Raw genomic sequence first — 15,111 nt, 5'->3', positions numbered from 1 at the left:
AAGATGATGAAATGATGCAAGCAGATTTAGAGGCACTCGAACATGATCCTGGGAAGCGGATTCCCATCTCAATGTATGATGTTAATGATCAAGATAGAGTAAGAAGGAGATTTATTGAGATGGGGTCATGTCAACCAAAGAATCATAAATTTGAGTTTACAAATAAAGGTGGAAGAGAGCGTCGCTTTTGCGTTGTTTGCTTGCGTTACATTGATAAGAAAGGAAGGGCGGTTGAAAGATTTCTTGGTCTTACTCATGTTGAAGATACTACCTCTTTGACACTGAAAACCGCAATTCAGAAAATGCTTATGAATTACAATTTGACCTTTGCAATGGTGCGTGGACAAGGATATGATGGAGCTAGTAACATGAAAGGTAATGCTAATGGCCTGAAAAAACTGATTATGGATGAGTCCCCTTCTGCCTATTATGTTCATTGTTTTGCCCATCAACTACAGTTAACTCTTGTTGATGTTGCAAAGGAGAGTGGTGATTGTACTTGGTTCTTTCAGCCGCTTGCACACTTGTTAAATGCTCTTAGCATGTCTTGTAAAAAGATGAGATTGCTTCGGATAGCTCAGGCTGAAGAACTCATTGCTTCACTGGAATTGGAAGAAGTAGAAATAGGGAGTGGGCTGAATCAGGAAATGGGTTTGGGAAGGCCATGTGATACACGTTGGGGCCCTCACTTCAAAAATGTGAACCATGTCATCTCTATGTATGGTGCACTACGACGAGTCCTTCGCAAGATTGGAGACGAGTACAATAGTGCAGAGGCACAAGCGGCTCTAACCATAGAGACAACATTTCTATCATTTGAGTTGTTTTCATGGCACACTTGATGCAAGAAATATTTGAATACACAGATGATTTGAGTAGAGCTTTGCAAAAGCAAGATGAAGATATTGTTCATGCTATTCAGGTTCTCGATGACACAAAGTTCTACTTGGGGGCTTTGCGGTCTGATGCCGGATGGGATGATTTTCTCACAAAGGTCACATCTTTTTGTACAAAGCATAAAATCAAAGTTGTTGATATGGAGGGTCCTTACTTCCCCGTTGGCCGGCCTAGAAGGGGTGTATGCAATGGTGTGATCAATTACCTTCGCTTCAAGGTAGATATGTTTGTGTCTGTCATTGATAGGCAAATTGGTGAGCTGAATGGCAGATTTGATGAGGTAAACACAGAGCTACTTATTTGCATGGCATCATTTAGTCCACTTCATCTATTTGTTGCTTATGATCAAGAGAAGTTGGTTGGCCACCGCCGCGTGCTGGCCGCCTCCGCGTGTCTGGCCCTCCGCAGGCTGGCCGCCGCCGCGTGCTGGCCGCCTCCGCGTGCCTGGCCCTCCGCAGGCTAGCCGCCGCCGCGTGCCTGGCCCCCGCAGGCTAGCCGCCCCCGCGTGCTGGGCTCCCATCGCGCGTTGGCCGCCGCCGCGTGCCTGGCCCCCCGCAGGCTGGCCACCGCCGCGTGCTTGACATCGCGGGCTGGCCGCCACCGTGTGCTGGGAGAGAGAGAGAGGCGCACGAGAGAGTGAGAGTGAATGAAAGAGATGGTTAGTGTGAGCTTTTCTCTTTTTTTTCGCTCGTACGCAGCCGTTCCTCCAGATTCGGCCAAATCGGTGGAACGACTCGGTTCCGCATCTTACAGGTATATTCCCTTCTGAGGAATCACTTGGTTCCGTTCCTTCTCTCCAACCGAACACAAGAACGAGGGCTGGGTGCGGAACCGTCTCCTTCCATTCCACCAAATTCCAGAACCGAACACACCCTAACACATCGGGGCGGTGGCGCATTACTCGCATCTTAAAAGAGTAATAGAGTGATATTGTTTTTATATATAATTGTTTCTTAAAAAACTCGGGAAAAAGGATGTCAGGTCTGCATGCCTCAACCCTGCTCGGCAAAAGATGATGGTTGGTGACTGATCATCTCTTAATGGATTCCTCTCTTGGACTAAATGTTTGCCCATGTGATAAAAGTACTTCGCTGATATTTTGTATACGGTGAGACCCTTTTTGGTTGCACAAGTCCACCACCTTTTTAATTGTGATCATGTTTATCGTTAAGAAGTCATTTCGTGGAACAATGGCCTTTGTTTACTATTAATGCTTGTTTTCCCATGAAGTCAAGAGTTATAATTTAGTTAATTAATCATGGTACATTCATTCCCATTCATCCAACCAAACACAAGACTGTTCATCACATTTACCCCACCAACAAGTAAATCTCTAATTTGCCGTTTAAAATATATTTTTTTCGTTTTTACCGTTTAGCTAACCAGTTATCCCTTGCATGTTCAGCAATCACAAACTAACCTAGGTGCCAACACTAGCCGGGAGAAGAAAGGAGAACCAAATAGAGTAGAAGCCAAGCAAATGTATATGATAGGCTTTTGACATCATCACAACGGGGCGGTGGCGCAGTTGGCTAGCGCGTAGGTCTCATAGCTAAAGCGAGTGATCCTGAGGTCGAGAGTTCGAGCCTCTCTCGCCCCATCTTTTTTGTTCATTATTCCATTTGCTAATTTTTAATCCTCTTACCGTGCTGGAATCATTCGACTTCGTATGTGAATACACAGATTTTCTGCCTGCACCATATGTTTTGTCCTCTCTACTGCTCACACGCTGAGATCGCTGGCTATACAGAATCATGGTGCGCAAAGAGGGTGGACGAATTCCTTCCATGTTCGCTACAGGCAAACTGCCAAAGGGACGCAAGATGCACAGAGCAACAGCCAAGAGCAAACACAAGAATTACGAATGTTAACACACGCACACTTTGTTTGCGCCCACGTCCCCCAAATCAAACCGCAGGCGCAGGTAGGCTGACATGAACACTGAGGCAGCAACGGTTGCTAGATCTGTAAATTTCGCAAACGCCTATGTAGTAACTAATCCTAAAACCTTATGGTAAATACATAACCAAAGTGCCATTACTGCCCAGTACAGTAGCAGAAAATCCACACCCCTGGACAATGGCTTCCTCGAAACAAAGGTAATGCCAGGTACAACAAACCTAAAACATTATGGTTATTAATACATTAAGTCGGTACCATTGCTATCTAGCACAATAGCAGAAGAGCCACACTAAGGGAACTACAATGGCTTTCAGGTAGGAACATACAGCACATCACAACAACGCAGGTACTTTCATTCACTACAATCAACTTATCTGCAAATACAAGTGACAGGTACACACATATCTTGCTCTTCACCTGCGCTGAGGTCTCTCTGCACAAGTATGCTCTTACCTGCGCCTTAGGTCTCTCTGCACAAGCAAAAGGGAAAGAGGGGAGTTTGTTATGTGATAATGTGAAACAATTCCTGACAATTCATACTATTAGAAGTTCATGGATTTAAGCAAAGAATTTATCCGATGTATTATCAGAAGCAAGATATCATTGAAAACAGATACTACAAAGTATTCATTCTTCTGTCTAACTGAAACATCCAAGGAAATCTTTACTTGAGCAGTTAGCAGCTTGGAGTAACTCTGCTAAAGAAAGCTACTTCCTAGAGGATGGTAAAAATCATGTGTACAGAAGAAAGGGCTTACTCTTGGACCGCGGTCTGTGACTGGTGTTGATCTGCTCCCTGTATTATCTGCCTGCTGAATCATCTGTGGGCTATCATGCTTGTAGAACGCCTGCAGAGTTCTCACCATAAAAGGGCGGACAATATTCACCTCCATTGCAGAGAGATTTTTGAGCTGTTGGAATGCAGAAAAAGAAGCATAAGGCAGTGAGCAAGAGGTCAAGATCATTAACAATTTAACATAGCGAGCCAGAAATTAAACTCAGCTTGATGTACCATACATAATAAAGAATGTGCGTAAAGAACAGGTACACCACAAGCAAAGCAGTATGCCATGTTCAATCAAAATTTAGAACCACCCATAATTTTGTACCAATCCACTCATATTATCAACATTTGTGTATTCATAGAACCCTTAGATCTTCAAATTTCTAGAAGTGTATTGTTAACTCTAAATCCATGAGAAAGGTTAACCGATAGGTATACTAAGATATCATTTCAAGAGATAACACCAAAAATGTTTATGTAATAGAGAAAAAAAAAGGATATATTACACATCTCTATAGTAACTAACAGAATATTAGGAGCCAGTAAAAGCAGCTTATTCAGTGGCAAGAAGTGGGGGACAAAAAGATACCTTCACAGCATGAGTACGGCCAGATAATGTTTCTAATCCACTCTCGACCTTATGGAACCTGACATCTCTGATATCCTCAATCAAAGATCTCACCTGTGTCAAAATGCTACAAGTAAGATTTTTCTAACAAAAATCAAAGCAAACTAGACAGTACAAACTTCTATCGAAAGTTCTTTACAACCCACCAAGTATGCATCTGAGATGTCATCACGAGCACTGTACAAAAAACAAGAGTTAGGGTATGCATGCATGCTATTTTTTTTAACGGAGTTCTATAGGTTCTTATACAACAGAAGAAAAGCAGTCAGAAAGTCGCGTGGTGTGCTTACTGGTCAAACAGAAGCTTGGATACTTCAATATAGTGGAATGGCAATGGCTGAAATTCTCTAGGTGACTCTCTTTCTGCGTCCAACACCTGCGTTAAGCGGTCTAGCAACAACAGTAACAAACATTTAAGGGGCGAATATAGGCTTTTACGCATATATGAGATACAAGCAGTGTCAGATGGTGCAATTAAAAGACAAATTGGAGCACACATACAAAAAACCACAAAAGGTGCAATATCTATCAGCTGTGCCTTGTACTGCTTCTACGCATCACTAAATAGAGGCAGAAAGCTCCTCCCATGTACTGTATGATTTTATCATTTATGCACCATCATGTAGCATATACAATCCTACAAGCTACGATACAAGGAAGAAAGAAGATGAAGCTACTTAAACAAGGGACAGGAGCAAGCACTCACCAACAGTCATCCACTCGGGTGTGCGTACGGTGCACTTGCCACGCCTCTTGAGCGCCACGGCAAGCCACAGTGGGACCTTGCTTGCGATTTGCGGGAAGAAGGGTCCGAAATCCCCCTACATGGTGGAGGCGAGTACTATGTTAGCCGAAACTGACCAGATGAGTAGCACCACTTGACGCTTGGGTATCGCTTAGTAGCCAAAGTTTTTGCAGCATATAGATCATTTGATGTTCCCTTCACAAATTGTTGCCCCAATTCTCGAGAATTTCCCCAGAAAGCAACGAGCAGTCATCAAAACATCGAAGTGGACTAATCACGAGGCAGCGAACAGCAAGAACATCGGTGGCAAACGACGGAATCCCCTAGAAATGGAGGGGTGGTGAACACAACTAGCTAGTGGAGTAGGGGGATTCTGACAAGTAAAGAACTAGGGTAGTTGGTTGAGAGCACGCACGCAGATCATGTTGAGGGCCTCCATGCGGATGTTGGGGACGACCTCGACGATCTCGTCCTCCGCCACGAACTCCACCTGCACAAACCGAGCAACCAAACGGGGTCAGCGGCGAGGGGACGAGCCCTAGGTCGAGGAGGGCGCAGGTACGGACGGAGTGGATGCGGGGTCGGTTGGTTACCTCGGCGGGCGAGAAGAGGGAGAGGTGCGGGTCGGACTGCCCCGCCATTGGCGATTTGGGGAAAAGCAGGGGGGCGGATCTAGGTAGAGGGTGTGCCGGGTGCTTCGAAACCCAGTGGCGAAGGGCTGGGACGGGGTGCGTGGAGACGGCAGGAATGTGGTGTCCAGGCGAGGAAGGACGGGGATGGCGCCGGCGGCCACGCGCGTGAGGGGCGGGAGGTGGCGGCGACGGCCTGGCGGGACACCGCCGGAGCTGTAGCCTGTAGAGGGTCACGGCGGCGGCGGGACTCGGAACTGAGAAGGGGAAAGCAGGTAAGTCGAAATACACGGAATGGCCGGCCGTCAGAGAAACGCTCGTTTCCACATGCCGCAGTATGAAGGACTCCAGTTTCATCAGATTCGAAAGAGCATAGAAATATAAACATTTGCTGGATTTCATTTTGAACTGACTACGTATTCTTCGTAAACCAGCCCACACCAAACCCAAACCTCAACTCAACGGTGCTATCCTATCAGGATCAAGAGCAAAGGTGGAGGATTTTACACGAGAGAGCCGAACTCCGTCGTGCTCTGGATTCATTTTGCTGCTGAGGATCGGTGGTTTTCTTACTACTACCTCTGGACTGAAAAGATTGACGCAAAAACGTACATGCACATGCCTCCCTCCGCGTCGATTAAATCCGACCGGAGGGAGTAATTGACACGCTCGGAGTTGCGGTTTAGAGCGTGTTGTTGAATTCAGAGGAAAACAGCACAGAATGTAGCAGCAACTTTGGATCAAAGATTCACCAGGGGTTTCGACAATTACAGAAGAATGCTCAATTGTTCAGACTAGGCCACAAACAGTGGAAACTAGGGGTTTTTTTTTTTTTTGACGTAAGTGGCAACTAGGGTTTAACACACTTACAAGGAGAATTGCCTAACCCGTTCATAGAACCGGGCTTTATAGCCATTACAGAGGTGGTAGAAGTACAATAAGCCTTTTTTGCCAAGCAAATTGGAATAGGCTAGATAGGAAACACAACGAAAACATAAAGAAATGACCCATTGAAGTATATGAGCAGTCCAAATGAAGATGAAAGTCGGGGAGGAGAGGTAACTTCGGCATGAAGCCGTAAGTTTCTAGATTGACTGGTTTGAGATCGACATCGAAGGAAGCCCAATGCTGACTTGACTAAACATTTTGACGGTGAAGTGTCAATTTTTCAGAGGTTCACAAAATTAGAGATTTAGGACTGTATAACAAATAATATGTACTCCAGTTCAAGAAGAAACATGTACACAATTTTATCTTATTTTTTACAGCTATCAAGTCGTGATATTTTTGCATGATATTTTACATGTGTGCATGCTATAGCAATGATAGTCATACTGTACATCTATAAATCTTTTCATCCTTCTATTTTGGCAACAGATTGCGGGAGGCCACTAGTTGCAACTTTTCATTTCCTGTTATGTATCTCAACTGGAGCTTTTCCTCAAGGCCTCATGGTAATCGTTCATGTCTTTCCTTGGTAATACTTGTTCACCAGTCTCTCTGAATACTCCCCGAATGTAAGTGCTCCGTTTGGTGGAATCAACTGGTAGGAGTTTTAAAAAGGAGGTTAGTAAACATAAAAGGAACGAACCAGCACCCGGTGGAAGATTATGTTCATCAACAGAGGTCGAAAAAACAAGTGAAGCTGGTTTTTGCACAGGTAAATGACAAACCTCTTGGTGATAAGGAATTTCACTTGGGAACTTAAGTGTCTCGTTCCTGCAAAAAAAATGACTTATTTTCAGAACACAGAAGGGATGTTTAAGAACTCATAACGCTTTCACTGTGAAAACAGAAATACATTCACTACGGAGTACAGATTTTAGTATTGCACAACACAGCTACCTGACTATAAATTATTAACGTGGAGGAACAAGCCCAGATAACATAAGCACATGAAACCAAAAGTACACCGCCCTTACAACTTTGATTAAAAAAAACTACACGTACCAATCTGGTTGCATGAACATTGCGAAAGTAGAGCGCTCAACATTTGAAGCATTCTCACCACTAGGTGCCTGAAAGTAACAATGGCAGTATTTAGAAGTTACAACCTTCAGAAGTTAGAAACACTAGTAATTACATTGTACTATACAAAACTAGGCTCTATTACACATTCAACTGGTAGGTTGTTGACATGATGATACCTGCACACAGTGTGGAGTTGCACATAAACGACCTCTTGATAGTATTTCAGTAGTTTCCCCGATTTGGTAAGCTAATTCATCCTCCCCAAATGTAACCTGCAGTATCCAACAAAAGCAAAATAAGTGCAGATCTGTGAGTATGATGTTAACATAGTTTCAGTGCAATTATTTAAGTATCTGTGCAACTATTTAGCATTTAACCACCGAGGAGCACATCTGCGCCTGGTCTCAAAGGTGTCTATTTCCCAGTGCAGCAAGCAAGGTAAACCATTTTTTATAGATATGCTTTCACATTACATAGCTTGTTGTTTATATTTGATGAGAAAGCTACTGGAGTTCACAGGAACTTACCTTAACAACTCGGTTATCACGAGTCCGGATGTACAGCCCAGCTGCACTATCAGGACAGGGGATCTCCTCTGAATTTCTCATAAATAGACCACATGTAAGTCCTGCAAGAACGATAGAAACTATTAGCTTTTGAGAGAAAACCATAGCAAATGTGACAGATACATACTTGAAAAATAAATGAGATAAGATGTGATTAACCTGTTAAAGACCCATGGTCAGTATGCCATCCACACCACGATGAAACAGAACCACCTTCTTCCTTTTGTGTGCTGTCAGGCGTTGTCATATGAGGTAAGTTAGTATCAATTGTTACAACTAAAACACTGGAAAGCTTGGTTGGATATTACAAGGGTGAGAAAGAATTTAAGCTTTGATTCAAGTGTAATAGGTCATTGCATAAGTGATAGTACAGTTTGCCAATGCTATTCTTCTTGGTAGCCTATTTAGAGGATGTGCAGAACCACCGAAACAAAATAAACTTGTCTAAATACTCTTAAACTTCAACATATCTGAAGGTTATGAGAGTATTCACTATCTAGAGCAAATTAATTTTTCCCGCACCTTTCTTTTAAGAGTCATGTGAGTATGTTGGATTACCTGAATTGTCTGGGGAAATAGTAGAGCAGACGTCCCTTGTGACACCTTGAACGAGAAATTGTCTGCTCAAGACTTTCACCATCAAATGTTCCCACTCCGTGCTGCATTACTGAAAACAAGACAGATGTCAATCCATTTGACTACTTGGTAAAGCGAACTTCAAAAAGAAAAGGCACAAATACAAAATTCAGAATCGATAAGCAGGTCTCATTTTCCCAAAGACACTTCAGGATACCATATCTGCAACTCGTACTTGTACACATATTTTCCTTTTGTATAGTTAGTACAGTGTGGTATGATAGACTCATTAGATTATTGCTTCAATGAAATAGTGGAACAATCACAGTTGAGCCAATAAACTAGTGGAGATCTTACAAAGAGAAATGAATGGTGTCTGTCCATGAGCAGCTTAAGAAAGTTTCATGTATCCCTGGAGTTATGTAGATACATGTTGCATTGAATTTCACTAGTGACAGAGGTTGCAACTGCTATTTAAAATCACAATACATTATAGAAAGTTGGGTATTCAATTGGTCATTTCCTTTGGCATTGTACAATCCAATTATGTTTTATCTTGTTCCAATAGTCGTATTTCATAGCTTATTTGGAACAAAAACATGCCTCCAGTGAATTAAATTTACAGCACGGCAAAAATTATGTTTCTCCACAGAACATACTGAGTTAGAGTAATGTTTACACAGTGCATACCGTAGAGATCACAATGACTTGCCAACATCAAGCCAACTTCCAGCATTAGCTTTCCAAGAGATTTAAACGCTATAAATAAAACAATATGAGGAGAAATATTAATGCACTGTTAACAAATTGCCATGAACTGTTGTAGGATGCTTTAGCTGTCAGGACAGTTAGTCTCGTACCTATTTCAAGCTCAGGCAGATGATCAGCTGGCCATATATTTGGTCGGCAATATGATGGGTACCTGCAGATTAAAGCACCATTAGATATCATGGAAAAGTACCATTAAGTCAAGATTCAGAATGGACATGTAACATATTGCAGCTCAAGAGGAAGTTAGCAACGTGATATCTAAAAAATTACAGTGAGGATTTGTTTGTCTTTTCCCTCACAGTTTCTCAAAATAAGTAGCAAACACATCCCACATTTTTGAGTAATACAAACAAGAACTGACATTCAGATGGTTAATATGGAATGAGATCTCACCAAACATATTAGACTTGGTGCAACCTCATAGAATTTAAATATTATCAGTAAAAGGAGGCGACATTTTTATGTTAGGAATACTATACCTACTTAGAAGAGCATCATCAGTAGTTGGGACATCCAAAATTGGGTTGGCATAGTAGGAGCCTTTGAATGTATCTGCATGGATGATCAGAACCTTATGAGCTAAAAACATGCCAAGGTATACAAGTTCTTCAAAAACAGCAACCGAAAATAATCATCTGTGTTCACTATAATACTTCAGCAATGAACTTACTTCCAAATGCAATAGCTAAGTTGATTTTGCTAAAAGTAAAGTAAGAATGCAGAGCGCAACTGGGCATGCTTAAGATGCGCATGGTGAACTTGGGAACCGAATTCAATGGTGCCTAAATTTCAGTACTGCTTTCCGGCGTTCATTCGTTCAGCAAGTTGTAGAAAGCATGGCTAGTAAAACAGGGAGATGTTTACCGAGTTTCCCGGATTCAAGTTTCTCCTTCCCATGACTCCAGCCAAAGTTATACCTATGCAGCAAGGACAAATTGTATATAAATCTCTGCGCACAAATGTTATTATTCGCTATTCATATCCTGTTAAGTGTGTAGTATAAATTTGACATAAACTGAAGTACGCGCTGGATATCAATCAAAACAAGGATCCCTGAAGTTGCAGCGATCTCAACCGAATGCCTGATGGATAAAAACCAGTACCTGCTATCCGGGTCCTCAAGTTGTTTCTTCACATCTTCAGGCAGGTTCGCGACTCTGACAACAGCAAGCGAGAGAGAGAGGTGAGGTAACTAGAGCAGTACGATATTCATACATTTCGGAACTGAATCCTGCACCAAAACGAGAGGCCACAGACACATGCTTACCTTGGCGCCAGGCGCAGCAGAGTTCTCCTTAGAGCCGGGAAATCGGGCACCTGGATGAATGCACAGGAAAAGCAAGAGCAGGCGCGCGCGCTCACGATTCAGTTCAGTTGCGGGATTTTTCGGTTCGAAAAAAAGTTCAGTCGAGGAAGGAAGGAATGTTGTGTGAGAGGCGGCCGGGGAGGGATACTCACGTGGGAAATGGAGATGATGCCGAGCCCGTTGGGCCCGAGCCCCTCCTCGATCCTGGCGCTCAGGTCCTTGCCCCGCTCCTGCACACCCGCCGGCCGGCGCCGGAATCGGCGTCAGAGAAGGGAAGGGAAACAACTCCGTACGGTGCGGTACCGGAATCCGCTGCTCACCTTGAGGTCGGCGAAGGGGATGGCGACGGTGCGGACGGCCGGCGGCGGCGGCTGGTTCTGCATGGCGACGGCGCGGCACCGGACCAGGCTGGGCGCTCGTGCTCGGCGTCGGGCGGGTGGAGGAGTCGGAGTAGATCGCGTCCCCACGACACTGCCCGCCGTCTCCATCTAATCTACTCTCCACCCGCGCGCGCGCGTGCCGGTCGCTGTCTCCGCGAATGACGATGGGCTCGTGGCTTCGAGCGGCCGCGGTGGTAAGAAATTTCGGGCCGGAGGCGGTGGCACACTGGCAGTCTGGCACGGCACCCCCGGCATTTGTGCCGTGTGCGTCGCGTCCGCCGCCCCTCATTATTGGCCGTTACCTATTTCACTTTGGTTTGATCGTGACATTTCAAACTTCGCACTACACTACTTGGCCCTGGTCGCAAGTTCAACAAGGATATATACTGAAATGAACGTCTGAGATCCAGAGATTGCTGTGGTTTAACTTGGTATTACTTCGAGTCTGCTGACTAGTTTGTATAGTGAGACCAATGCGCAGTACTACTCCAGAGATTGTCGTGGTTTAACCACAATAGGAGTATCATAGTTAGTATCATACATGCCATGTAGGTAAAAATCTGATGTGGCACATCAATTAATAAGGAGAGACGTGAGAGTAGTATCATAGGTAGATAATCTATTATAGCACGTAAAACTAAAAAATTTAGTGGCAAACACATCATGTACACATATTTGCATTGAGATTTTACAAAACATTAAATATGATAAAACTATGATACTAATTTATAATACTGTGCATTGTAGGTGTTATATCATAAACTAGTATCATATGTATGATACTAGTCTATGATACTTCCCATTGTGACTAGTCTTAGACATGCATTCCTGGAGTCAACAGCATGGCTCTTAACCGAAACAAAGACGGAGACCGGCCAGGCTAGCATGCAGCCCAAGACATCAATATCATCATGCTTTAGTTCCACAAACATAACATGTGCCACAAGTCAACCGCCTAACTTGGAATAACAGCTCATGCTGCGTATAAAAGTAGTATGACATGCTCCACGAAGAGATCAGAAGATAACACGGTAACACATGCTTGAGAAAAGCTCATCTCACAAAAGAAATTACCACTCCACGTAAGAAACAGTAAAACTGCATCATATACTTCATTTCAAGGCGAATTGAGTGACTGACACAGGTGACAAAAGACACAGCTAACACTCTGTCCAGTAAGATGATAAAATCTAAAACTCTTCCAAAATCGCCAGGAATACTCTTCTGCTCAATCAACCGGGCGTCAAACTGATATCAACCTCCAACGAAGCCAGCTACAACTAAATATGGAATCTACCGGTCAACCTGCACAGTTCGGAAGATAGGAAACTTTGTTAGTAGCAGTTCACAATTTGGGCTTGTGATGAAAATAAAAACAAGTATAGAGACTCAAGGCAAAAGAAAAGAGACCAGCATGTGACATTGTTATAGCAGAAAACACAGGTAGCAACCAAAGAGAAACGTGTACCTTGAACACAATGTATAACTTCTGTATTCTAGACTTGAGGAAACTAGAAACAACCCCAAATGTCATTCCCAGTTTCACTGTGGGGAAATGGGAGACTGGCGAAAGCACAAACCTTTTCTCTTACTTAAGGCGAAGCCAATCCATTCATTTCGATAATAATCTGTTTGAGATGTGTTTTACCGAAAAGGTATATGGTTTATGGTTCTAAGCCGTTGAGTTCGTGTATCGATCCCGGATAAGCAAGTCAGTGTAGTGTAATGAAGCACACACATAACAAAATGGTACGGCCACACAAAAAATACAGCCCCATGTGGGGCTAGAGTACCTAACCAACAAAAAATATACACAAGCCAAACTCCCTACACAACATAGTGATACACGAACAAAAAGTAACGAATATGGAGGCCATTGGAGGCAAGGCTGTGAGGAATTGCTCGATGAGGAACTCATCAACCAAAGCACATCCTTGTACTATGAAACCACTACATTTAATCTCAGGCCCCAACTTCCGAGCACCCCACAGAGAACCTGCAGGTCTTTCGAAGCTAGCAAAAAGATCTTCCCTCAAGTGGCATGGAGCCCTTAAATACAATGTACAAAGCCAAGTATGCAAAACACCATCTAGTTTATGCATTCCCTAGAATTTAAAACTAAAACAAAAGCAAACTTTATTCCCAATTTCACTGTCAAGAAATGGAAGATAATGAACCACATGCAATAAAAAATGCTATGGCCAGAAACAAATTACACGTGCGAGGCTAGACTGAATACCTAATGAACAAAAAATGTAAGCCAAGATCCCTACATGACATAGTGATACACTAACAAAAAATAACTAATATGGAGGCCATTGGAGGCAAGGCTGTGAGAAAATGGTCAATGAGGAACTCATCGACCAAAGCACATCCTTGTACTATGAAACCACTGCATTTAATCTAGGGCCCCAACTTCCGAGCACCCCACAGAGAACCTGCAGGTATTTCGAAGCTAGCAAAAAGATCTTCCCTCAAGAGGCATGGGGCCCTTGCATTGGCATAACGATGATACGAAGGCAAACAGTTCATGCCTACCATTGCCTAGGGCTTAAACTGATTGGCTGGTAAATACCTAACTCTTATGGCTTGAAAACTCTGATTGAAGAACCAATATAACTAGCTAGTTCAGTATAAACAACAAATGCACATGGAGAACTAAAATAGGTCTCAATCAAATCCAAAGAGGGTAAAAGATGAGTTACTGAAGGATCAAACAAAACAAAGATCAGCATATGAGATACTACAATATTAACATAAAACACTACTAAATGGAGCAAATATGGAGGTCATTGGAGGCAAGGTTGAGACAAACTGGTCGGTAAGAAACTCATCGACCAAAGCACATCCTCGTACTATTGAGACCACCGCAGTTGTTCTAGGGCCCAAAATTCCGAGCACCCTGCAGAGAACCTGCAGGTATTTCGAAGCTACTAAAAGAGCTTCCCCCAAATGGAATTGGACCCTTAAACGAGAACATCAAACAATACGTAAACTTGGGATTGCAATATTTCATCACCTATGTGCTACGAGCTACATGATCTACACACTTGCAATCATCACGGACTCCTAGCTCGTTGAGCAGACACAATCAATGATAAATAGAAAACGCGGTACACAAGCTTACTAATCAGTATAGGTCTCTACCTTAGGTGCTGCTGGGGTACATGAGGACGCGGACCTTCTTGCCCTGCAAGATCAAAATCATCCAACGAAAAACACATCAGCAAAGAGCTCGACATGCAATGCTGCGGTGCGAGGAACAAGCGAGCAGGACACATACCATGGAGGTGGCCGGGAGGTTGGACCGGAACTGCGCGCGCACGACGCCGGAGTTGCCGTGCGGGCGCGTGACCTTGCCCCAGATGCACCGGACGGTGGTGCCGTCGCTCTTGGTCTTGGCCTTGTAGACGTAGGCGATGCGCTTGCCGGCGTACCAGGACACGTCCTCCTTGGTGTTCACCCCCTCGATCTGCAGCAGCGACGTGCTCTCGTACTGGTTCGACTTGGACCTGCGCCGCCGCAGAACCAGGTAAGAAACCTTACAACTGGAGAGTTGATGCAGGAAATGAGGGAGATGCGATATGGATGGATGGTCACCTCTTGAAGCCCAGGATGGTGCCCCGCGCGTAGAGCCTGACGCGCTGGCCTTGGCGTCCCTGCACCATTGTCGTCGCCGCCGGTCGCCGAGGAGGGTGGTGGTGGTGGTGGTGGGAAGGGGAAGGAAGTGACGGCGCAGAGGAATGAACCCTAGGGCTGTGGTTTTAAAAGTTTCCGGTTTGGATTGGACGGTCGAGATTAGTGTCAAGATCCATGGGCTTGTGGATCTTTTTTCCTTTTAGAACCCCTGGGCCTGTAGATAATAAGGGCTGCTTCCAAGGCAGAGGTAATGGGCCAGCCTGCCTCCATATGGTCTACATTGGTCTATTGCTATGCAGGCAAGGGTCCAGTGAGTC

General features: G+C 44.1%; 3 protein-coding genes and 1 non-coding gene across 4 annotated transcripts; 1 reads left to right on the top strand and 3 right to left on the bottom strand.

Moving 5' to 3' along the window:
* The first annotated feature begins 2,410 nt into the window (after positions 1 to 2,410).
* On the top strand, positions 2,411 to 2,497 carry TRNAM-CAU (transfer RNA methionine (anticodon CAU)). The gene is given in 2 exon segments: positions 2,411 to 2,448; positions 2,462 to 2,497. It is a non-coding gene; the product is annotated as a tRNA-Met (tRNA).
* Positions 2,498 to 3,005: 508 nt separating this feature from the next.
* Positions 3,006 to 5,891, bottom strand: LOC127327496 (DNA replication complex GINS protein PSF2). Its single transcript, XM_051354267.2, has 8 exons — positions 5,550 to 5,891; positions 5,372 to 5,446; positions 4,918 to 5,032; positions 4,502 to 4,601; positions 4,358 to 4,388; positions 4,173 to 4,265; positions 3,558 to 3,710; positions 3,006 to 3,269 (listed from the first exon to the last, which is right to left on the bottom strand). The coding sequence occupies exons 1-8, from the start codon at positions 5,595 to 5,597 to the stop codon at positions 3,249 to 3,251; spliced, it is 636 nt and encodes a 211-aa protein (XP_051210227.1). The 5' UTR covers positions 5,598 to 5,891; the 3' UTR covers positions 3,006 to 3,248.
* Positions 5,892 to 6,769: 878 nt separating this feature from the next.
* LOC127327495 (uncharacterized) lies at positions 6,770 to 11,308 on the bottom strand. Its single transcript, XM_051354266.2, has 15 exons — positions 11,096 to 11,308; positions 10,928 to 11,005; positions 10,737 to 10,786; positions 10,573 to 10,626; positions 10,334 to 10,386; positions 9,949 to 10,021; positions 9,559 to 9,620; positions 9,389 to 9,457; positions 8,681 to 8,789; positions 8,282 to 8,352; positions 8,084 to 8,184; positions 7,733 to 7,828; positions 7,536 to 7,603; positions 7,259 to 7,304; positions 6,770 to 7,128 (listed from the first exon to the last, which is right to left on the bottom strand). Exons 1-15 carry the CDS (start codon positions 11,261 to 11,263, stop codon positions 7,048 to 7,050), a joined length of 1,179 nt encoding a protein of 392 aa, XP_051210226.1. The 5' UTR covers positions 11,264 to 11,308; the 3' UTR covers positions 6,770 to 7,047.
* A 934-nt stretch (positions 11,309 to 12,242) lies between these two features.
* LOC127327494 (large ribosomal subunit protein eL33w-like) lies at positions 12,243 to 14,909 on the bottom strand. Its single transcript, XM_051354265.2, has 4 exons — positions 14,756 to 14,909; positions 14,439 to 14,667; positions 14,303 to 14,345; positions 12,243 to 12,460 (listed from the first exon to the last, which is right to left on the bottom strand). Exons 1-3 carry the CDS (start codon positions 14,821 to 14,823, stop codon positions 14,304 to 14,306), a joined length of 339 nt encoding a protein of 112 aa, XP_051210225.1. The 5' UTR covers positions 14,824 to 14,909; the 3' UTR covers positions 12,243 to 12,460; position 14,303.
* Positions 14,910 to 15,111: the final 202 nt, after the last annotated feature.

Source organism: Lolium perenne, chromosome 1, assembly GCF_019359855.2.
Source record: "Lolium perenne isolate Kyuss_39 chromosome 1, Kyuss_2.0, whole genome shotgun sequence".
NCBI classification, from domain to species: Eukaryota; Viridiplantae; Streptophyta; class Magnoliopsida; order Poales; family Poaceae; genus Lolium; species Lolium perenne.
This window is presented reverse-complemented; position numbering and strand designations above follow the sequence as displayed.

What these genes read in the sequence shown, in the direction of transcription:
- LOC127327494 (XM_051354265.2), bottom strand. Translation starts at nt 14,823, where the DNA reads ATGGTGCAGGGACGCCAAGGCCAGCGCGTCAGGCTCTACGCGCGGGGC. An exon ending in ACCATCCTGGGCTTCAAGAG is followed by an intron (nt 14,668 to 14,755) that starts GTGACCATCCAT and finishes GCGGCGGCGCAG; the next exon opens with GTCCAAGTCGAACCAGTACG. An exon ending in ACCTCCCGGCCACCTCCATG is followed by an intron (nt 14,346 to 14,438) that starts GTATGTGTCCTG and finishes TTGATCTTGCAG; the next exon opens with GGCAAGAAGGTCCGCGTCCT.
- LOC127327496 (XM_051354267.2), bottom strand. Translation starts at nt 5,597, where the DNA reads ATGGCGGGGCAGTCCGACCCGCACCTCTCCCTCTTCTCGCCCGCCGAG. An exon ending in AGGCCCTCAACATGATCTGC is followed by an intron (nt 5,033 to 5,371) that starts GTGCGTGCTCTC and finishes TCCACCATGTAG; the next exon opens with GGGGATTTCGGACCCTTCTT. An exon ending in TCCAAGCTTCTGTTTGACCA is followed by an intron (nt 4,389 to 4,501) that starts GTAAGCACACCA and finishes TTTTTTGTACAG; the next exon opens with TGCTCGTGATGACATCTCAG.
- LOC127327495 (XM_051354266.2), bottom strand. Translation starts at nt 11,263, where the DNA reads ATGGAGACGGCGGGCAGTGTCGTGGGGACGCGATCTACTCCGACTCCT. An exon ending in GATGATGCTCTTCTAAGTAG is followed by an intron (nt 9,621 to 9,948) that starts GTATAGTATTCC and finishes TTTAATCTGCAG; the next exon opens with GTACCCATCATATTGCCGAC. An exon ending in TGACCATGGGTCTTTAACAG is followed by an intron (nt 8,185 to 8,281) that starts GTTAATCACATC and finishes TCGTTCTTGCAG; the next exon opens with GACTTACATGTGGTCTATTT.